The following is a 23,161-nucleotide window of genomic DNA, read 5'->3' on the forward strand; positions in this document are numbered from 1 at the left end:
ATGAATAGCGGCCGCACAAAACTGATATGTCAGTTTTCCCTGCAGACGCTAGGGATCCTGCCGGAGTGTATACTATGTGTATACACTTCGCTCGGAATTCCCTCTGACTGCCGTGCAACGTAACTTTTGTATTAATCACGGCCGTTGTTGCCGATTTGCAACAACAGCTGTGATTAATACAAAAGTTACATTGTGTGAACTGTAAACTCTACCTCCTTTCCACATAGTGGGAGGGATTATAATCAAGAAAGTGAGAAAGAGAGAGTTGGCTGAATTCCCAGCTAGAGTGTCCTGTATACAGGAACAGGAAGTCTTTTACAGGCTGTACACCTGATGGGCTAGGAACAGGCAGTCAGTCTGCACCAAAAGTAGATGTCATGTATTATAGACCCCGGAAAGGAAGTAAAATAATGTTATTACCACTATAAACATAGGGGATATTTCTAAACCTGATTTGTTTGAGGTTGGAGGAATCAGGAACCTCATTAAAAGGGTAAAATTATTAGAATTAGACGGATTATGCAGACATAACTTGCAGGATCTTTGTGAGTGTGATTCTTTTAGTATTTTTGCTATGAGTGATTGCTCTGCATGGAGAGCGGTGTTAGAGCCACAAGCAGAATAGTTTCAATCTGTCGGCCACATGAAGACAGAACATTAGAGGTTAGCCAAAAGGAACAGCGTGTATCCTTGCAGGGGATTAGGAAAGATTCAAAACAGAGCGCTGACCGTTTTACGTTCTCGCCTGTAAACGATTCATATGTAACATGCCAAGATTCCCGAATAATTCCAAGAAAACCAGAGCAGAACTGCAATGTCCTGTTCCATATGTGCTGCAGCAGCGGAGGGACATCGCTCCCGAGAGCTCCACATTGTGCGCTCTTAAAATAAAATTTGAAGAGTTAAATGGACTGGAAAAAAAAAACATAAGACGTACATATTAATAGAAGTGGAAACACATCTGCTATCTGTAAGTGAATGAAATAAGGACCAACCTACTGTTTTTCACAGCTATTAGACGGGCCGATGGGGGCCCGATAATAAATGTAAACGAGCGCCGATCTGCTAGATCGGCGCTCGTTTATTGGGCCTATTACACGGCCCGATAATCATTTAACAAGGGCTGCATGGACATCGTTACCGATATCCTTGCAGCCCTTGCTTAAAGGGTTTATCTATTACCTGTCCAGGTTGCAGGGTTCCTCTGTGCTTCTCCCCGGGTCCGCTCGCTCCAGCTTCAGAGTGGCCTTTTTCAGCTGGCAGGCCGCTCAGCCAATCACTGGCTGCAGCGGTCCCGGCCATTAATTGGCTGAGCAGCCTGTCAGCTGAGACAGGGCACTCTGAAGCTGGAGCGCGCGGACCCGGGGAGAAGCACAGAGGAAGAGGAGCCCTGCAACCTGGATAGGTAACGTATATCGTCAGTCAGTGGCCGTGCACCGCTATTACACCTAGCGGTGCGCGCTCGGCGCCCGACAATTATAGGTCAGAACCTATATCAACGATCAGCCAATGACAACGATCATCGGCTGATCGCTGTCTTTATTACACAGAACGATAATTATCGTTCCGTGTAATAGTACCCTGAGAGTTAGCTACAATTATATCCAGTCTACTTTACTGATACATTGTACTAATTGTATTAAAGGGGTAGCTCACAAAAAATAAATCTTTCAAATCAACTGGTTCCAGAAAGTACCAGAGATTTGTAATTTACTTCTATTAAAAAAAAATTCAAGTCTTTCAGTACTTATCAGCTGCTGTATGTTCTGCAGGAAGTGGTGTATTCTTTCCAGTCTGGAGAGCAGGAGAGGTTTCTCGAGACTGACACCCTACCACTTGACCCACCTGGACGATCACAGCAGGAGACATTTTCTATGGGGATTTGCTGCTTCTCTGGACAGTTCCTGACATGGACAGAGGTGGCAGCAGAGAGCACTGTGTCAGACTGGAATACACCAAAGAATACACCACTTCCTGCAGGACATACAGCAGTTGATAAGTACTGGAAGATGAGATTTTTTAATAGTAAAAGTAAATTACAAGTCTTTGGCACTTTCTGGCACCAGTTGATTTTAAAAAAGGTGGACTACCGCTTTAATCAGCAAGGAGATGGAATAGTGAGGCTGATTGTCACAGACTCTCAGAGTGAGAAATTTTAAGTCTGTACAAGTTTTCAATCTCTGGGTGTGAGATCTCCTGCACACGACCATAATGGCTTTGCTGACCACAAAACCATGAAACCGTTGGCCCAGACAGGCAATGGTGTGTCATCCGCGGGCTCCCTGCTGTCATGGATAAGAAGTATAGAATTGAGGACTACAAATCCCGGCTATATAATCTTATTTCCTATATTTTGCCATCTGGGTTCTAGGCAAATCCAAAGACAATGGAATCAATTGTCATATGCACTGGCCCAAAGAATAGAATGGGCCCTATACTATTCATAGTTGGAGACGGTATACCAGGGATGGGGAACCTTTGGCCCTCCAGCTGTTGCAAAACTACAATTCCCATCATGCCTGGACAGCCGGAGCGTAGCTTTGGCTGTCCAGGCATGATGGGAATTGTAGTTTTGCAACAGCTGGAGGGCAAAAGGTTCCCCATCCATGCAGTATACCAAGGATACAGATGAGAAACAACAATGTTCCCACTTTTTGATGGGAAGAAAATTGGAAGTTAGGGTCTTTCTAAATAGCAAATCTTTAGAGAAGGGTAGGGGTGTAACTTATATATGCAGCTCGTTTATAAGCCATTAAATTGAGATTATACCGTTAAGCTATCTCACTAATCACAGAGACATTTGATGGGTTGTGTCCTGATATATGGAACATTTTTCCATAACTTTTCTATAGGGATGACAAAGATGAAGACAAAATGGGAGCTGATTGCAGATGTGACAGCCATGAGAGGTGTACATGCTGCCTCTCCCCCGCTGCGTACAATGACTCCTATATCCTGTGGATAGAAATTGCCGACCCTGTCAAATCTGTGCGCTTCCCTCCGGTGCGGCTCCATACTGCTGCTATTAGTAAGTGACACTTCAGTATACAGAAAGCATTAATGTACAGAATCCTGAGTGCTCCATAGAATGACAGACAGAGAAGTCATCTCATCAGGTATACAGCACCTCACTAAGAGCGGATGTTCTGCAGATTTCTTTTTTATAAAGGGGAAATGTTGGTATGAAGCACAAGCAACCCATTCAATGGCTTTCCATTAGTCACAAATATTGATCATTTTGTCAGTGTACAGGAAAAGATTCTACAACTGAATATATATATATATACTATCTATCTATGTATCTATCTATCTATGTATCTATCTATCTATCTATCTATCTATCTATCTATCTATCTATCTTCCATCTATCTATCTATCTATCATATATCTATCATCTATATCTATCTCCTATCTATCTATCTATCTATCTATCTATCTATCTATCTATCTCCTATCTATCTATCTATCTATCTATCTATCTATCTATCTATCTATCATATATCTATCATCTATATCTATCTCCTATCTATCTATCTATCATATATCTATCATCTATATCTATCTCCTATCTATCTATCTATCTATCTATCTATCTATCTATCTATCTATCATCTATATCTATCTCCTATCTATCTATCTATCTATCTATCTATCTATCTATCTATCTATCTATCTATCTATCTATCTATCTCCTGTCTGTCTATCTATCTATCTATCTATCTATCTATCTATCTATCTATCATATATCTATCTATCTATCTATCTATCTCCTGTCTGTCTGTCTATCTATCTATCTATCTATCTATCTTTCTATCTATCTATCTATCTATCTATCTATCTATCTATCTATCTATCTATCTTCTATCTGTCACATATCTATATTTCTACCATATATTTATTGTATCATATCCATCATATATATCTCCTGTTGCTCCCTTTAAAATCTATCTATCTATCTATCTATCTATCTATCTATCTATCTATCTATCTATCTATCTATTTATCTATCTATCTATCTATCATCTATCTTCTGAGACATCTTCAGCCAAGCATTCCCTTGAGTTCCTATTAATGAGAAAATATTACCTACAGATCTTAACCTTAAGCCATACATAAATTCACAGATTTTTGCCCCCTTGGTGATGTGGAAATTACATTCGCAGTAATTGTGTTGTTGTCTTCTATTCGCGGCGTCGGCTGCTGAAGACATTGATAAATATTCCCATTAGTGATAATTGCCGGTGTCTGAGCGTCCAGCCTTTTGGACAGACACTTCCCTGGAATCCTAATGTTCTCCATGTAATGAGTTATCACATGGAGGAGCGAATCTCTTATAGGACACAGATCAATAAGCGTGTCAGTGCTCAATGTAATGCTCTGTTCACTTATTTAGTGGAACCGAATGGCAGAAGTGAGGCAATATTTTGCACCAAACGCATCATCTGTCACTGCTTGTGTAAGATATATAGTCAATGGGTGATGGACTGCATAACATAACTGCATTGGTCAGCCAATTCTGACCACTAAAATAGTGTACACCATACAAAGGAAAGGTTACATTATTATTTAAAAATTAGTATTAGTATATATCAGGGATGGGGAACCAGTGGCCCTCCAGCTGTTGCAAAATTACAATTCCCATCATGCCTGGACAGCCGAAGCTTTAGCTTTGGCTGTCCAGGCATGATGGGAATTGTAGTTTTGTAACAGTTGGAGGGCCTGAGTTTGACACCTGTGATTTGGCCCTTCAACTATTGCAAAACTACAATTCCCATCATGACTGAACAGTCACATTTTTGGCTCTGGCTGTCAAGGCATGATGGGAATTGTAGTGGTGCAACAACTGGACAGATGCGGGTTCCTCATCCCTGCTCTATGTGAAACAAGGTTGCCTGCTACCTTGTGTCCCATAAGGAAACAATGTGGTTGCGTCACAGTGATAGTAATGAAAGTGACCAGATAGCATCGAAAAACTAGCGGGAGTGGTAAACATGGGGGAACAGCCTAATACAGTGGCTTGGATTACGAGCATAATTCGTTCCGAGGCCGTGCTTGTAATCCAAATCCACTCTTAAACCAAAACAAATTTTCCCATAAGAAATCATGAAAATGCAGACAATTGGTTCCACACCCCAAAATAATGATTCATTATTCTGAATAACATGTAAAACAGATGAAACAAACATTCAGAAACAGCAGAATATGTGATGATATAAGTTACTGTACAGTAATGGAGAGGATGGGAAACACAAGGGTGGACAGAGACTGCAGGGATCATGAAGGAATGAGCAGGGCAGATGTGGGCACATACATGCAGCGCTCTCTGTCCGGGGAGAGAAGGGTTACAGCTATGGAGAGATTACCTCCACAGTCCTGTCCCCTGATGTGAGCCCCAGCCTGAAGTGGATCCGCCATGATTTGAAAGGTGAGGGAGACTTCCTGGGTCAGAGTACAGGGCTGTAGACCCCGCTATGCAGACCATACCCCTCCTCCACTTGCGCTCCCACCCAGTACAGGGAGCTCTTCAACCAAAGCAATGCTCTTAAACCAAGTCACAATTTTGAAAAACTGTGAGCTCTTAAACCAAGTTACTCTTAAACCAAGGTACCACTGTTTATTGTAATGACACTTGTACTATACAAGATAGATACATTGGGGGAGATTTATCAAACATGGTATAAAGTGAAACTGGCTCAGTTGCCCCTAGCAACCAATCAGATTCCACTTTTTTTTCCCAAAGAGTCTGTAAGGAATGAAAGATGGAATCTGGTTGCTAGGGGCAACTGAGCCAGTTTCACTTTACACCATGTTTGATAATCTCCTCCATTGTGCAAGGCCTCAAGTCAATGTTATTCTTATTGTTGACAGTAAAGCCGGAGCCTCCAAGTGACCTGCGGGCAGAGATAACCAGTGACGGAAAGCTGAAAGTTATCTGGTCCAGTATGGCGTCCACATCCCCCGGTCTCCAATGTCAAGTAAAACATTATGTGAACACAACAGAGGCAATGTCACCACCGGTAATAACCTGCGTTATACACTCTGATGTGACTCCATTAGTATCTTATAGCAAATCTTAATTGAGATTGTGAACCCGTCACTGAGCTTGATGGGTAATCGCTCTCTTTATTAAAAAGCTGTCATGATGGGCGTCTGAAAAGGTCAACCAGTGAAGCTTATATGTAAATGTAAATCTCATCACCGAAATGTAAATAGAGCACAATGTACACTGAAAAGCCCCTTCAATACAGCCCACTGCCCTCTCATGGATATCAGGCCCATGACCCTGTAGAATTAAACCGAGAGACCAGCTTTCAAGGGATCAGTTTTACATAAGGTGGAAAATCTAGAGACCTGAGTGACATTGGGGCTGATCATTGGGGCTAGACCAGCTGGGGCCAGGATTTCACCTTTAGGCTATGTTCACACATACTATTTCCGTGAGTCTTTTTTCCATAAACAGGAATGGGTTGAAAACACAGAAACTGTACAAATCTTTCCATTATAATTTTACCCTGTCAGTTCCCATTCTGATTTTTGTTGAAAAAAGACTGAATGGGGTACTTAAAGGGTCACTGTCATTATAACTTTCAAAATCTAAATCAATGGTAGATGTGATATAAAGCAACTTTGCAATTAACATTCATTATTTTTTTGTTGTTATACTGCTGTAAAACAAAGAGTTGAACTTACCAGAAATCCAGGTCCAGTCTCCTGAAGGCAGACTACACAGACTAAACCCAGGAATTCCGGTCAGTACAGAGAGACAGTGACACTTTAACCTCTTCCCGCATAATCACGTACCAGCATGTCCACTTCCGCACACCGTTTTGGCAGAGGGACGTGCCGGTATGTGTCAAGGATGACACAGGCGCAGGAGCTGCGCCTATGTCATCTGCGCTCGGTGTCGGCTGCCAGTGATATTGTTAAAGGGAAACAGAAAGATGTGAGTTAAAGGGGTACTCCGGCGGGGGGTGGGCACTTTTTTGATGGGGCCGGGGAGGGGGTGGCTGAGGAAAAAGACGTCCACTCACCTCCCCGGTTCCAGCGGCGGGTCCCGCATTGCGGCGCTCCGGCCCCCGGCCGCTTCCTGGTGTCTGACGCCGCCCGAGACGCTACGTCTCAGGTCCGCTCAGTCACTCAGTGAAGGAGGCGGGATCTGTGTCAAGTCCGCTCAGATCCCGCCTCCTTCACTGAATGGCTGAGCGGACCTGAGACGTAGTGTCTCAGGCAGCGTCAGACACCAGGAAGCAGCCGGGAACTGGGGACCGGAGCGCCACAATGCGGGACCCGCCGCTGGAATCGGGGAGGTCCCATCAAAAAAGTGCCCCCCCCCGGAGTACCCCTTTAAGGGGAAAAAAGAACGAAAAGCTTTATTACTGACCAGAGGAAAAACAGGGCCTGGCAAGTGTATCCAGATCTCAGGGGAAAAGCATAGCCTGGTCATATGGATCCAGATCTCTGTGGGAAAACATGGCCTAGTCATATGGATCCAGATCTCTGTGGAGAGAAACAAGGCCGTTCAGATGGATCCTGGTCTCAGTGGAGAAACGTGCCCTGGTCAGATGGATGCATATCTCTGTGGGGAGAAACATGGCCGTTCAGATGGATCCAGATCTCAGAGGAGAAGCATGGCCTGGTCAGATGGAAGCAAATCTCTGTGGAGAGAAACATGGTTGGTCAGATGGATGCAGGCCCTGTGGGAAAAACATGGCTTGGTCAGATGGATCCAGATTTTTGTGGAGGAACATGGTCTAGTCAGCTGGATCCAGATCTCTGTGGAGAAACATGGTCCAGTCAGATGGATCCCGATCTCTGTGGAGCAACATGGCCCGATCAGATGGATCTAGATCTAAATCAGGTGTGAACAATGTGAAGCTTTGGATGGATGTTCCCAGAGTAAGGCTTATCTAAGCTTTGTATATGACCAGGGTTATTCGTCCATGGCAACGTTTTCCCCATATGTCCACAATGCCCCAACCACAAGTGACGTATAGTCATAGATTGGCTTCAGGAACCTGACAGTGAGTTTTCCTTGCTTTCCCAGCCCCCAAATGTAAACCATATAGCCATCTCCAAATTCAGGTACAACTTCTGAGAGTGTGGTACCTCTGCAACCGGTCACATGTTAAGTTGTTCGGGGTGATGCCACTTCTATGGTCGTTGGTCGGTGGAATATAGCTCAGCCGGTTATAGTTCTGTTGTAACGCCAGTGTTAACTCAGCACACAGGTATGAAGGCATGCCTGCTTGTTGTGTGTGGCTGGCTATACCCTTACTCAATGGTCGGTCACCTGCTGGGTTGTGATGGGTCCCTTGGGCGCTTATCACAGTGGTCTGGAGTGGAGTTATGACCCATCCGGTCTGTCTGTATGGCCAACCACAGAAAGGGGAGATGACCCAAGGACGGTGTAGCCCGTGTGTAGGTGCTGGTGCAATGATCACTGAGTCACAGTAAAATAAACTCTTTCTTTACTGATAAATCTTCTGTGATACAAGTGACTGATATAATATGTAACTGATACAGACTTGACATTTTTACTGGATCTGTATTGAGAGCTGATGAGGTAGAGTAGAGTAGTGTAACAGTGCTGACTTGGTTGCGTGCTGAGAAGAGTAGAGAGTTCAGAGTAGTGGAGAGAAGTAGGTCATGAGAGTCCTAACCCAATGTAGTAATGTGCTCTGCCAGAACTTTTAGAAGAAGAAGAATACTTGAGAATACTTGAAAGAGAAAGAATACTTGTGCCCGTGTTTCAACCTTTGTCGCTAGACCACGTTTTGCCCTGCAGTGTCGAGTTACCTGTCCTATCTGGGTGATACAAGCCCCAGTCCTAGTTACCTGAGTTGAGCAAAGTGTCCGAGGGTGTTCTGGTGTCACCTGCTTGCAAGATAGAGTACATAGGCTCTTAGCTGCTTTGCTGTATCCGGATCAGTTCCTCTGCTTTAGGATACTGTCCTGCACTGTGTTGAGATGTTCACTGTGTGGGTTGCGGTGATCCCTTATTTGTCCTCTCTGTAGGTGTTTAGCACTGCATCTTGAGGTTGCTTTAGAAAAAAAAGCCTCTGTGTTCTCCATAGGTATACACTGGTCTGTTCCAAACAGGGAACCTGGCAGAGCCAGGCTCCTGGCTAAGCTTAGCAGGGATGCCTGATCTGTGTGTCTTGCTCCACTGAGAAACAGAAAGGAACTGATTAACTGTGGGTCTACACTTCCTCTACCCATGTGACAACTTCCTACAGGGTGTATGCAACAGCTCATGTGAGTGGTGGAGAAGAGAGTGCGAGAAGAAAGGAGGATGGAGATAGGCAGAAGAAAAGAGGAGCTCCCATTGGTGTACAGATCATAGACAAAACAATAACCCTTACATGACTACAGCTGTGCAACAGTTACAAATATACAGACAGTGACCTCTTGTGGTAAAACTCAAATATACACCTTCATTACCACATTGTTTCTTACAGTACAAGGCTTTTTTTGAGGGGTGTTCAAACAAGCAACACCCATGGTGGGACACCACAAGAGCACAACAGGTCCTCGAACTAGTGTAAGAGGTAATCCTGTCCACAAAGGCTGATATTCCTGCAGAATGATTATCTAGCAGGTTCCATGCCCTTATAACTCCTACAATAGACCTAAAATCAGACAGATGCATTCACCTAGAATTTATAGTCTACAAAATAAAAGTATAGGCTCTAAAGAGTTATGTTGAATAAGTTGGCGCTATATCATTATTATGGTGCTGATGTCCTCTTATGTGAATGAGGGATGCTTGAGCAAAAACTGGTTTAGACTGGGGCAGTATCAGATATCCCTATACAAAAAATATGGCAGCACTCTGCAAGTGCTAAACTATATAACACTATAGCCTATTATCCCAGTGGTCTATCCATTAGCGCATGAAGGGCTGTGTACAGTAATCCTATTACCCAGCTCTTGTCATACTCACAAACTCACTTTTTGTTTCTGTACAGTCTTATGTGGTTGTGGAGAAGACCCACGTCATCATCGATGTCCCAGACTCCTGCTCACCACTGGTATTCGAGGTGCGATGTAGAAATATCTCTGAACTTGGTGTATGGAGTAACTGGAGTCTTCCTATGGTCTTTAAGTCCCAAGGTAACTATATACAGCTGCGTAATATATATATAAGAGGCAAATATCTGCATGAAATGTCACTACCTAGACCAGACATGATGTATCTTGGTTCAGAACAGAAGTTTTTTCATTTAAGGCTAGGTTCAGACACAGTGTAATGAAAGCATAATACAGATATAAAATACATGTAAGAAAGAAATGTCTGTTCTTTTTTTCTAAAAATATGCCACCTTAAAGTCTATGGAAAAATGGTCGATCTGTGCACACATTTAAAAAACATTCATTTACAAAGTGTATACAACCTGACATTTTTCCATAGTGCTATGTTACAATTATTTGGTCTATGGGGCTACTTGAAGGCTAATTTTTTTTGCACTATAATCTGTACTTTTTTATCAGTACCTCATTGCACATATGTGACTTTTTGATCAAAATGTGACTTTTTTATAAAATTTTGCACTTTGGTGGGGTTTTTTATCTTGCAGTTTACCGTGATGATAAGTTTAATGTGATAATTATCTACTATAACTACTATAATACTGCTCCTATATACAAGAATATAACTACTATAATACTGCCTGCTATGTACAAGAATATAACTACTATAATACTGCCTCCTATATACAAGAATATAAGTACTATAATACTGCTCCTATATACAAGAATATAACTACTATAATACTGCTCCTATATACAAGGATATAACTACTATAATACTGCTCCCTATATACAGGAATATACCTACTATAATACTGCTCCTATATACAAGAATATAACTACTATAATACTGCTCCTATTCACAAGAATATAACAACTATAATACTGCCTGCTATGTACAAGAATATAACTACTATAAGGCCATGTTCACATGGCGTAAGAGACAGTCTGTTCCGTGACCCGGTGGGGTCACAGAGCAGCCTTTCTCTGAAAAGATCATCCCGGCTGGTACTGCAGTACCGGCCGGATGATCTTTTCGGCCACAGTGTTCTGATGCGGGCGCATCCGTGCCCGCCCGCATCAGAACTCCTCACTGAACGCTATGAAGCTTGCGTCCGGAGTCGCTCACTTCATAGTGTGCACTGACATGGTTTTCTACGGACGCTATTCACTGAATAGCGGCCGCAGAAAACTGACATGTCAGTTGTTTGTGGCGCCGTTAGGGGTCCCACCCGGAACAGATACTGTGTGTATACACTCTGGCTGGGATCCCATAGACACCCGGCCAACGTATTTTCTCATATTTACTACGGCCGTTGTAATCGACAACAACAGCCGTAGAAATACGAAAAAATACGTTGTGTGAACATAGCCTTATACTGCCTCTTAAAATAAAATAAATTGATATGAATGGATAGATATATTTTCATTCAGATTACGTCTTGGTTTTATTAGATTGTCTCTCCCTGGCGGTATTCCGTTGCCCTTTTATGCTGTTACTTTCCTTCTTTATAGATGGATATTATTTCCCCCAGAGAGCTGTAGTCAGCAGCGGATCTAGCGCTTCATTCTTCTGCATGTACTGTAATAGAAACAAGAAGATTCCATCCAAGGCCATAACCTGGGGTCTGAATCTGGTGGAGCAGATTCCCCCCAGGCAGTATATGACAGTGAGCAATTATGTTGGAAAAGTCACAATTGACAATTTAAATACGACAACACCGAAGGGCAAGTTCCAGTTTGATGCATTGTACTGCTGCATGCAGGGCATCGAGTGCCAGCCCCGATATGCAGAAATCTATGTCATAGGTAAGAATATTGCTTGCTGTTGGTGAGTACTTTATAACCAGTGGCGTAGATATAGCGGGTGAAGAAAGAGGTAGTCACATCTAAGCCCTGATGCCTAAAGAGGATTAAAGGTGCCTCTACCACTCCAAGGCTATGAACGACACATGATAGGTGTGGGGTGAGGACTGGTATGCCATGGCCCGGGGCGCTGGATGCTGGGGTTGCACCAGCTGGTGTGCTCTGGTGTTTTGGGGGCAACTTGTCATGGTGGCCAGGATGGTAGTACCCACCCCCAGACACGCGGGCATCAGACCTTGGTAGAAGTGGTGTGAGGTGCAGGTGCGGCGTAAGTGGTGACAGAGTCCCAACTTAACCAGTAGTTTAACTTTATTTGAAACAGCTTCAGTGCAATACAAAATATATGAGCAATACTGCTCACAGGTGGTAGTGCAAGAATACAACAATACTCTTTAGGCTACATTCATACGGAGTAAAACTGGCGGAATTCCGTGGCGGAGAATCGCGCCAGCCTCCGTGTCATGGGAGGCTTGCACCCCTCCTCTCTCCGAGCTGAAGAATGGACATGTCAATTCTTCAGCGCAAAGAGAAGAGGCGCGTGAGCCTCCCAAAGACTCCCAGTTTGACACGGAGGCTTGCGGGATTCCACGGAAGTCCACCAGTTTTACTCTGTGTGAACGGAACCTTAGACAGACTCTTGTAGGAGAAGGTAGCAGTAGAAGGAACTTGTTTGCAAGAGTAGTGTAGGGGCCGGATAGGAGCCCTTATCTAAGAAGTAAACAGTACTCTGCTGGCATGTGTGTTAAAAGTTTAGAACTTCTCATTCTCATTTAGATATACTCTGGATATCTGACCGCCTTCTGCCTACGCAGTCTTGGTGACCACCCTGAGTGATAGTACAAGTCCTAGGTCTTAGTCTCTAGGTTGAGCTAACTAGTGAAGGTTTTCCCATGTAGTCGAGCATAGTGTCAGTACAGCACTTCAGCTTAGTGCACTTTTGCTTCACTGGGGATCAATCCCTCTTCCTTTCCTTTGGGGGTGACTATCCTGACTTAGGAGATCCTCAGTGTAGACAAAGGTTGTCCTGTTTCCTTGTTGCCCCACTACTAAGGTCTAGCAGCGCTAAACTGCTGTTGTCTGTGTCAGCATACAGGAAGAAGTCTGGTCCCTGTTGAGGACTCTGGCCTAAGCTAGGCCACCTTAGTTACTGCAGCAGTGACTCCTAGGCTTGGTCTGTCTCTCATACACTCTCTAGGAGGAACTAACTCCTGACAGGAAACCCCCTACCTTACATAGGTTTGTGTGACAGGAAGAGTAGGTGAGAGAGAAAGTTGTGTACAGACGGTTATACAAACAGATAAAACATAGCCTAACCTTACCACATATACTGCAGCTGTGCATAGGGGGGAGTGAGACACCTAGTGGCTGGAGTGGAAATCACAGCTCACAGTACTTGGTGTGACACCTGAGAGAGTTACTTTACCTGGGTGGTATAAAGCTTAGGGAACCACCTTTGGTGGGACACTACAATTATAGATTTTGCATTGGTATCCAGAAACTTTCAGGACTCAGGAACTATACAATCATCTATACAGATCCGGGGTGTATGTTGTTATATATTATTGATCAATGTGCATAAAATGCAAAAACTGGGGATCAAAGAAAGCCTAAGTGAGAGTGATTTCTGTGCAACAGATTGTTCCTGCAGCACAGATCCTCAGGGGCGGGGCTAACCTGCACTATGTGCTTAACTTACTCCCTGAAAGAAAGACTTCAGTCAATTATGGATTTGTGGACTCCCATAAGAACACATATAGTAAACTATATTCAAGGTCCCAGTTACTCTGACCAATTGTTGACACACAGCCTAGGACACCCGCTATGCCCGAATTCTATTGCAATTCTGTTTTATTAATTTCACCTTTATATTTTTATGATTATTTAATAGATACCAACATCAGTATTACCTGTGAAACCAATGCGAAAATCACAGCCATGACTTGCCGGTGGATGCCAAAGCAGATCATCCCACTGAAGGACATCACCCTAACATTTCGATATTATATGTAAGTATAAACAGGTGTTCTATGGGTGCAAGGGTGGGATTGTGCTGCCATCTTGTGGTGAACTATGTGTACAGAATATCTCCTAGTCCTCTTCTGTACAAGTGATAGCAATGACTAGTAAGGGAAGGAGGAAATTTTAATTAACAGGAGTGACCTCTGAGCTTCCAGGAATAACAATATTAACCCACTAGACTCCAGTAAAATACAGTAAAGTAATATAGAAATATATATATATATATATATATATATATATATATATATATATATAGCTCTATGGTGTTCTATATCATAGGCATATGTCTGTTGCAGGTGAAAATATGGTTATATGCATGATGTCTAACACTGACACTACTACTGCTTTTTTTAAGGGAAATGGACCATTCAAATGAGACGCATATAAAATACAATGCGTCTACTATAAAGGACTGTAAATTGCAGCAGGACGGCTCCTATCAATGTGTGTTCAATCCAATCCAGACCATTTACACCTACCACATGTGGGTGGAAATACAGCACCCAAGTGGCACACTGAGATCTCCACCTGTATCACTAAAGCCCCCCGATGTGGGTAAGAATTTGGCTCAGAGAGCCAGTAATTTGTATTGTGTGGCTGCTATGTAAAGTATTGTAGCTTAGGACCCTATACCCAAAATAACAGATCCAGTCTCTGTACCTGCAAAAGGAATACATAGGTGATGTGGAAGTGCAGTTTATTCCCTACACAGAATGAAGAACCCCAAAATATACTGCATACACCTATAACCTCCCATCCCTGATTAATGTTTATGTATTCATAGCTATCTGTCGCCACCTGCAGGTAGAGGCTGGAATTAAGAGTGATCTTTAGAGCAGTAATTTCCAATCTGTCCAACAGTTGGACAGCACAGGTTCCAGATTGCTGGATAAGAAGATTCATCTAAAAATTTAGACAATTTGATGCTTTGGAAACTATAAGATTCTGTTCATACTGGGCAACAGAATTTTATTGAACACTTTGGAAGATTGTGACTTTTGAGGCAGGCATCTAGCAATTGCATTAGGGTATAGGCAGTTACTTCTTGATGACGCTGAGAAAAGTGAAGCCAAATGGTCATGTGGTCCCAGCTGAGTTGGCTATTGTGCTGTGTTTGGCTTAGAGGAGGACATTTTTTATATAGCTGTGTCCCTCACTTCAAGTGGATTACAGATAGAGATGAGTGAACCTTGAGTATGTTTGGATTTGTCCGAACCTGAGCATGCAACATTTGATTACTGGTGGCTGAAGAAGTTGGATGCAGCCCTAAAGAGTCCTGGAATACATGGACACAACAGCCTTAGGGCTGCATCCAACCTCTGCCACTTCAAATGCTGCACGTTAGAGGATCGCTCATCTCTAATTAGAGACCCCTCTGCGTCCTCACATGAGGATTTCAGACCTTACGGGTTAGGGGGCTCAGTCAGGGACAGAGCTGTGGATTCTCCTAGTCCGGAATCACTGAGGGAGTCTGCCATTGTGGATAAACCTCATATGGGGTATAACAAAATGGCAGCTGGGGTCTATGAACCCCTTGCCATGTACCTTAAAGTTTCTCTGTCGTTTGAGAAAGCTGTTGACAAGTCATACAGACAGGTCAAATGTTTTGATCGGTCCGGGGCTGAGTGTTTAGCGATGTAACAATTGGGGAAACTGCTGCAGAACTGCATAATTCATATATCACCTGCTGCAGAAATGTATAATACACACCTCAGCTGCTGCAGAACTGTATAATACACGCCTCAGCTGCTGAAGAACTGTATAATACACACCTCACCTGCTGCAGACCTGTATAATACACACTTCAGCTGCTGCAGACCTGTATAATACACACCTCAGCTGCTGCAGGACTGTATAATACACACCTCAGCTGCTGCAGGACTGTATAATACACACCTCAGCTGCAGCAAAATTGTATAATACACACCTCGCCTTCTGCAAAACTCTATAGCACACACCTCAGCTGCTGCAGAACTGTATAATACACACCTCAGCTGCTGCAGAACTGTATAAAAAACACTTCAGCTGCTGCAGAAAAACATATAATACACATCTCAGCTGCTGCAGAACGGCATAATACACACCTCAGGTCCTGGAGAAACGCACAACTCACTGTGGAATTAGCAGTTAAACCCGATGGAACTATGCCTATAACATTTTCATCGTAGACTATAGCTCTGTATAGATGTTTTAATTTCTTTTGTATATAGTAAAGCCGAATCCTCCACCTATGGTGAAGGCCGAGATGATGGTGGACACTGAACAGGACAGGAAATGTTTACACGTGACCTGGGGACGGCCAATACGTGCTTTAAGAGACATCTTTTACCAGCTCCGTTATCGGGTAAAAGGACAGGAGGCGGAGTGGCAGGTATGGCAGCTACTCAGTCCTGAAAAATAAAATAGCTTTTATAAAATCAAGAAAAAGTAAGTTAATTGGAATCAATCACTAGGCCCTGCAGCTATAAATACATTGCTATAAGGCCCCAAGCACTGTTTGCAGCCATAAAAGTAATCACTATGCGCTATCAGGTGCTGACAGTGTGCTGTAGCTGTAGCTGAGCATGATACCTCTTGGTAATTTGTACGTGCAGTGGATTATGCACAATCTCGGGTTAAAGAGGAGTTGTGCATCAGCATTTGTGCCTCACTTCTCACCACTGCTTCCTTCTCCCTCTCCTTCATCAACAATCAATGCTGCCTGCCCTCCTGCTTACACAGCCGTCAGTCAGTATCTGCCAACAGAAGACTTCTCTGCAGTCAGATATACTTGAGCCTCCTAGCCTGTGTTGGAACTGTGGTTTAGTGGTAAATCACCTATCTAGAGACCAGCAACAATTTCTTTTCTTTGGTTCAATTCCCCTGATGGAAATAAAATATAGTTATATATCTTTATTTTTATTTTCATTATTGTATCATTCCCAATCAGGTCTAAATTAGTTTGTAGTTCAATAGTTTTTTTTTATTGGAAACATTTATATAACAAGTAGAAAAAATGATCTAAAGCCAAGATCAACTGACCGAACCCCTCTCAAGGATCAGCACAGGTGACAGGTAAATGTCGAGATAAAAGAGAGCTTGTTCTTACAGTAGTAGATATCGAGCCTTGCCGAAGCAATCTATCAACAATAGTGTTTCTTAACAGCAACGCGTTTTGGCCCTTAAAATATGGTAGGGACCTAAATCAAGCATAAACACACACTGACTCCCAGCTTTTTAAATATTCTCACCACAAACTGAGAGAGAATTACTTCCTTAAGGGCAAAGGTCACTGTTTGACAGGTTGTTAGACAATATATAAAATATATAAATAGTATACAGGCAATAAATAAAATAAAATGTATAGAAATACTCACATATTAAAGAGAACATTTGCACAATATGAAGAAGGTTCATAAGCAACTAAACGCTTTTAAGTTTAAGAGTAAAATAAAAAGTAACTATATAGTTGTTTGTTGTTTATTTTTCTCATCATTGTTTAAAAAAAGAATAAAAAAAAATAATAACTATATTTTATTTCCATCAGGGGAATCGAACCAAAGAAAACAAACTGTTGCTGGTCTCTATACAGGTGACTTAAAATTAGACCACAGCTCCGACACAGGCTAGGAGGCTCAACTATATGTGATTGGAGATCAGTCCTCTGTTGACAGATACTGACTAATAGCTGAGTGAGCAGGAGGCTGAGCAGTATTGATTATTCATAAAGAAGAGGGAGGAGGAAGGAGTGGTAAGGAGTGAGGCACAAATGCTGAGTCTTCATTACAGCAGGAGACATGTGGTTGTGCATAATCCACTTCACAGACAACTAGGGGACTGCCAGCTACAGCACACTGTCCGCACCTGGGGTAGAGCCCGGGAGCTGACAGATTCCCTTTATAGATATAGATCTGTAATTTACAATCTATTTAAAAATCCAGTACTTATCAATTGCTGCATGCCCAGTAGGAAGTGGTATATTATTTCCAGTCTGTAACAGTGCTCTCTGCTGCCACCTCTGTCCATGTCAGGAACTGTCCAGAGCAGTAACAAATCCACATAGAAAACTCTCCTGCTCTGGACAATTTCTAACATAGACAGCGGTGGCAGCTGAGAGCACTGCGTCAGACTGGAAAGAATACATTACTTCCTGCAGGACATACAGCAGCTGATAAGTACTGGAAGACAGGATTTTTAAATAGAAATAAATTACAAATCTGTATAACTTTCTGACACCAGTTGATTTGAAATATTTTTTTTTTCCGCTGGAGTACTACTATAGTTTTTCTAGCAATTGTATATACCATTGATAGACAAGTAATCATGAAAAAACGTGAGAATCTCAATAAAGTAAGCCATTGCAGCTAAAGGTAGAAAGGTAAAATGTAATTGGAAAGTTATACGAACTTCATGGTACCGTTAAAATGTACAACTTGTTCCACAAACACATAATAACAATGCCTCAAACCTCCTTCCCCCCTTCAGGTTATAGAAATCTACAGAAAAGAATCTGCCAACATAACCAATGTAGATGTCTGCCAAGCTTACACCGTTCAGGTCCGGTGCCAGCTGGTTAATGTATCTAAGATCTGGAGTGATTGGACCAATGCCATTGATACAGTGGTCAGAGACATCAAAGGTTGGATTGGTTCTCCTTTTACAACTAGGGAGCTGAGGAACGTAGAACTCTGATGTCATGTCTGTATATATACAGTATATATATATATATATATATATATATGTTTTTTTTGTTTGTCTTTCAGAACCTTTGAGAGGACCAGAATTTTGGAGAATTATGACTAAAAATAGCATCCACAAAGGAGATAATGTTACATTGGTTTGGAAGGTAAATGACTTTAGCTTAAAGAGTCACTGTCCTGGATTTTTATTTATTTATTTTTGCAGAAATCAATAGTCCAGGCGATTTTAAGAAACTTTGTAATTGGGTTTATTAAGCAAATATACCATTATCTGCATTTAAAAAGACTTTTCCCAGGCCCCCCCCCTCCTCTCCTTTCTGTCATCCACTGCAAAATATCAGGAAATTGTGACTTGTTGCATCAGACGCAACCTATCTGTTCTATAGAGAGGGGAAGGGGGAGGAGGGAAGAGGGAGTTAGCCGGCAGCAGAGAGCAGAGAACAAAGGATTACACAAACACTGAGCACTGAGCGTATTCAGAGGTCAGAGAGGTCAGTGCTGACTGTCAGAGGAGATAGTCGGTGAAGTATTTGTAGATTAACTCTTTGTTGTCCTGTTTTGGTGCCTCATCTACCTCCACCCCTCCCCTCTCCATAGGGGAACAATGAAGACAGGGGGAGAGCTTCAAACTGCTTTTTCATGATAAAAATTAATTTTTCGGCTAATAAACCCAATTTTCTTATTGATTTTTTCATGATAAAAATTAATTTTTCGGCTAATAAACCCAGTTTTCTTATTGATTTTTGCAAAAAAAAATAAAAAAATAACGACAGTGACTCTTTAAGTGTTTGTTTATTGGGGTCCAGGGTAGTCTGAAATCCTTCTGACTCCAAGAAGAATTCTTCTTTAAGGGTACAAACCCACACACCGTATACACAGCAGATACGCAACAAATACGCAGCAAATACGCAGCAGATTTGTTGGTACAGATTTGATGCTGTGTTCAGTTATTTAGATATAATCTGCTGCGTTTTTGCTGCGTATTTGCTGCGTGTTTGCTGCGTATTTGCTGCGTATCGCAGCAGTAAATACGCTGCTTATACGGTGTGTGGGTTTATACCCTAAGGGTACGTTCACACGTACCAGATCTGCAGCGGATTTCTCGCTGCGTATTTGCAGCGAGATCCGCTGCAGATCTCTGCCCAGTAAACTCTATGGGCAGACAAACTCGCAGCAGGATGCACATCCCGCTGCGAGTGTGTCCGCAGCCCGCCCCATTAACCCCCCAGCCGCCGGAGACTATACTTCACCTGGTCCCCTGCTCCGGCTTGCTTCAGGGGTTCTCGGCACGTCCCGCTCGGCCAAACAGTGCCCCCACCGCAGCGCACTGATTGGCTCAGCGGGACGTGAAGACACTGGGAGCCCCGAAGCAAGCCGGAGCAGGGACCAGGTGAAGTATAGTCTCCGGCGGTTGGGGGGTTAACGGGGCGGGCTGTGGACACACTCGCAGCGAGATGTGCATTCTGCTGCGAGTTTGTCTGCCCATAGAGTTTACTGGGCAGGGATCTGCAGCAGATCTCGCTGCAAATACGTACATGTAAACGTACCCTAAAAGAACACTGGGAAAAGCCAGCCCCTATTACACAGGGCGACGAAAGGGTCAGTGCTCAGGTCAGTGATGGGGGGGCTGCCCGGGTGATCGCTTTATCATCCGGGCAGTCCTTAGAAAATAGCGGCGGTCTGCTGCAGCTCCTATTACACGAAGCGACAGCAGCATATTGTTGCTATCCTCAACGTTGATATTTCAACATGTTAAAAGACAATGATCAGCCGACATCGTGCATGTCGGCTGATTGTTGTCCTCTATTACACAAATGATTATTGACCATAACAGTTGGTATCGGCCAAATATGGCCAATAATTGCTTCGCTAATAGGGCCATATGGTAAAGAGATTGAAAAAGAGCAGAGAGAATCTCTGTGTCATGCTCCAGCTCTACCATCAAAGGACCTTCACTAGGACACAGTGTATGGCTGAGTTCACACGACAGGATTTTGCAGCCGTCATCGCTGATGGCCATCAAAAAGACGCCCGTTGTTTGCCGGTGACGGACGTTCATAGTGATCCCCGGAGTGTTACTATAAATGTGGAGACTAAAGTTGTGATAGTAAGAGGGTCCATTTTGCATTTCCTCGATGTAACTGCGTTTCTTTATGTCTTTACCCAATGCAGCCGTTACAGAAGGAGGAGTCACTGTGTAGCCTCCAGGGGTACGAACTTGTACAGCAGGTGTCCAATATCATCAGCTGGTCCACGTATGTGGGCAATGTGTCAAATTACACCCTGACATTACAGGGCAGCTCCGTCACTCTTACCATACGAGCAGTCAACTCTCTTGGGCATTCCAAAATGAACCACAATTTAACCCTGGCAAAAGACATGAGCACAGGTACGGTATGAGAGTAAACTTTTATAAACAGCATTGCATTATGGGTAGATTTACGAATGGGTGAAAATTGAGATAAATGGTGCGCAACAAAAAAAATTGTTAAAAAACTTACTTGACAATTCAGCTACGGCTGTAGTGCTGCCACCACTGGTGTCCCCAGCTTCTGTGATAGTGCCATGTACACATCTTATGTGACACCGCTGCGGATCACTGGCCTCAATGATCTCTCCCTGCATGTGACCACTAAGGCTGTAATGTGATGTGAACAATGTACCTGAAGCCATTGATGCAGTTTTTGATCATATGTGTTCTTCCCCTTAAAGTGAAAGCCGTAGAATCGCTGAACGTGTACGCCCTAAACAGCACTGTACTCGCAGTGTGGAAAATATTCCCTGTGCCGTACGAACTTCTGGGGTTTGTTTTTGAATGGAGGAACCTGAGAGGAAGAACGCAAATGAGTTGGACGTACATTCCTCCCAATGTCAGCCGATATTACATTGAAGGTTTGTGGAATCATAAAGATTTGCACAACCCCCAGTTAATTTGTATAGTCCCCTGTGATCAGCTGTTAGAGTCTGAGAGGCGCCCAGTCAGGAGTGCTGAACAGGCCAGATAATAGTGCTGCTATGTGTACCTTACAGAGGACGGACACATTGGAGCAAACCCAACAGAGTGAGCTAGGCCAGAACACATGCAGATAAAACAAAAAGCATTATGTATTATTACACAACCACTTACTGTATATAGTCACCATGTTCTTATGTGTGTTTTACAGATCAATTCTTTGCTATTGAAAAATATCAGTTTAGCCTGACTCCGGTGTTCTTGGAAGGTGTCAGCAGCCCCCACGTTACTTATGAATTCTCTAAAGGTAAAATTCTTGATTAAAACTAATGCATATTTTCAGCTAAACCGTAACTAAAATACTGCATACTGCTCCGATGTATAAGAATATAACTACTATAATACTGCCCTCTATATACAAGAATACAACTACTATAATACTGTTCCTATATACAAGAATATAACTTCTATAATACTGCCCCCATATACAAGAATATAACTACTATAATACTGCTCCTATATACAAGAATATAACTACTATAATACTGCTCCTTTATACAAGAATATAACTACTATAATACTGCTCCTATATACAAGAATATAACTACTATAGTACTGCTCCTATATACAAGAATATAACTTCTATAATACTGCCCCCATATACAAGAATATAACTACTATAATACGGAACGGGAGAAAAAGGAGCGTTGCACCTCACACCTATGGCTGATACTAATGCCACTTGGCTACATTTAAAAACCAAAGCCAGGATGTTAGTATATAATTTGATCAAACCATATTGCCTCATGTACCACGTGCAGGTCCCCTGGTTTACATGGGTCCCTACAATAACTCACCACTGTGTCGGTCAGCGACCACCCACCCCGCAAAGCGTGCACAAACAGGGAAGGGAGGCCATAGGATGGCCCTGCAACCCCACTGCTACAGGACCAATCCCCAAGGGCCCCCCCATAACCCAGCAGGCACCGTGGGCTGCCGACAAGGCTGCCGACAAACAACACAAGTGTGAACAAGGTCTAAAACACTCACCATACTTCTGCAGATAGAGTGGGAAAACAGGAGGGATAGGTCATGCGTGCCCAGGTGTCTCCTGCTGATTGCGGTCATGTGGGTCTTACCAGGACGAGTGCACACACTGAGAAAAGAGAAAAACGTAAAATACAGACCGGGAGAAAAACCAATGTTGGTATATAATTTGATCAAACCATATTGCCTCATGTACCACGTGCAGGTCCCCTGGTTTACATGGGTCCCTACACTAACTCACCACTGTGTCGGTCAGCGACCAGCCACCCACCCATAATACTGTTCTCTATGAACAAGAATATAACCACTATAAGGCCGGGTTCACACACTCTAAAACACCGGCTGTTCTGTGACCCAGCTGTGTGGTGTCAGTGAAGTTTATCCGGGCTGGTACTGCAGAATCGGACAGATAAATTTAATTTCTATTGAATTTGGATGCGGACGCATCCATGTGTGCCCGCAACCCAAATCACTATTGGACACAATGGAAAGTGCGGTCAGAGCTGCACTCTCCATTGTGTAAGCTGTCAGGGTTGTGCGGCCTCTATTCAATAAATAGCGGACGCAC

At 43.0% G+C, this 23,161-nt stretch overlaps 1 protein-coding gene across 1 annotated transcript in view; it reads left to right on the forward strand.

Annotated features, from left to right (window-relative positions):
- The window catches only part of LEPR (leptin receptor), a 51,860-nt gene that overhangs the window by 23,980 nt on the left and 4,719 nt on the right, over positions 1-23,161 (forward strand). Inside the window, exons 5-16 of the mRNA XM_069981397.1 lie at positions 2,853-3,028; positions 5,869-6,017; positions 9,969-10,113; positions 11,545-11,838; positions 13,784-13,901; positions 14,270-14,469; positions 16,125-16,285; positions 18,379-18,532; positions 18,657-18,739; positions 20,766-20,982; positions 21,306-21,485; positions 21,758-21,853. Coding sequence (XP_069837498.1) covers positions 2,853-3,028; positions 5,869-6,017; positions 9,969-10,113; positions 11,545-11,838; positions 13,784-13,901; positions 14,270-14,469; positions 16,125-16,285; positions 18,379-18,532; positions 18,657-18,739; positions 20,766-20,982; positions 21,306-21,485; positions 21,758-21,853 — 1,973 coding nt within the window. The remainder of the gene's footprint in view (positions 1-2,852; positions 3,029-5,868; positions 6,018-9,968; positions 10,114-11,544; positions 11,839-13,783; positions 13,902-14,269; positions 14,470-16,124; positions 16,286-18,378; positions 18,533-18,656; positions 18,740-20,765; positions 20,983-21,305; positions 21,486-21,757; positions 21,854-23,161) is intronic.

Source organism: Dendropsophus ebraccatus, chromosome 8 (genome assembly GCF_027789765.1).
Source record: "Dendropsophus ebraccatus isolate aDenEbr1 chromosome 8, aDenEbr1.pat, whole genome shotgun sequence".
Lineage (NCBI taxonomy): Eukaryota > Metazoa > Chordata > Amphibia > Anura > Hylidae > Dendropsophus > Dendropsophus ebraccatus.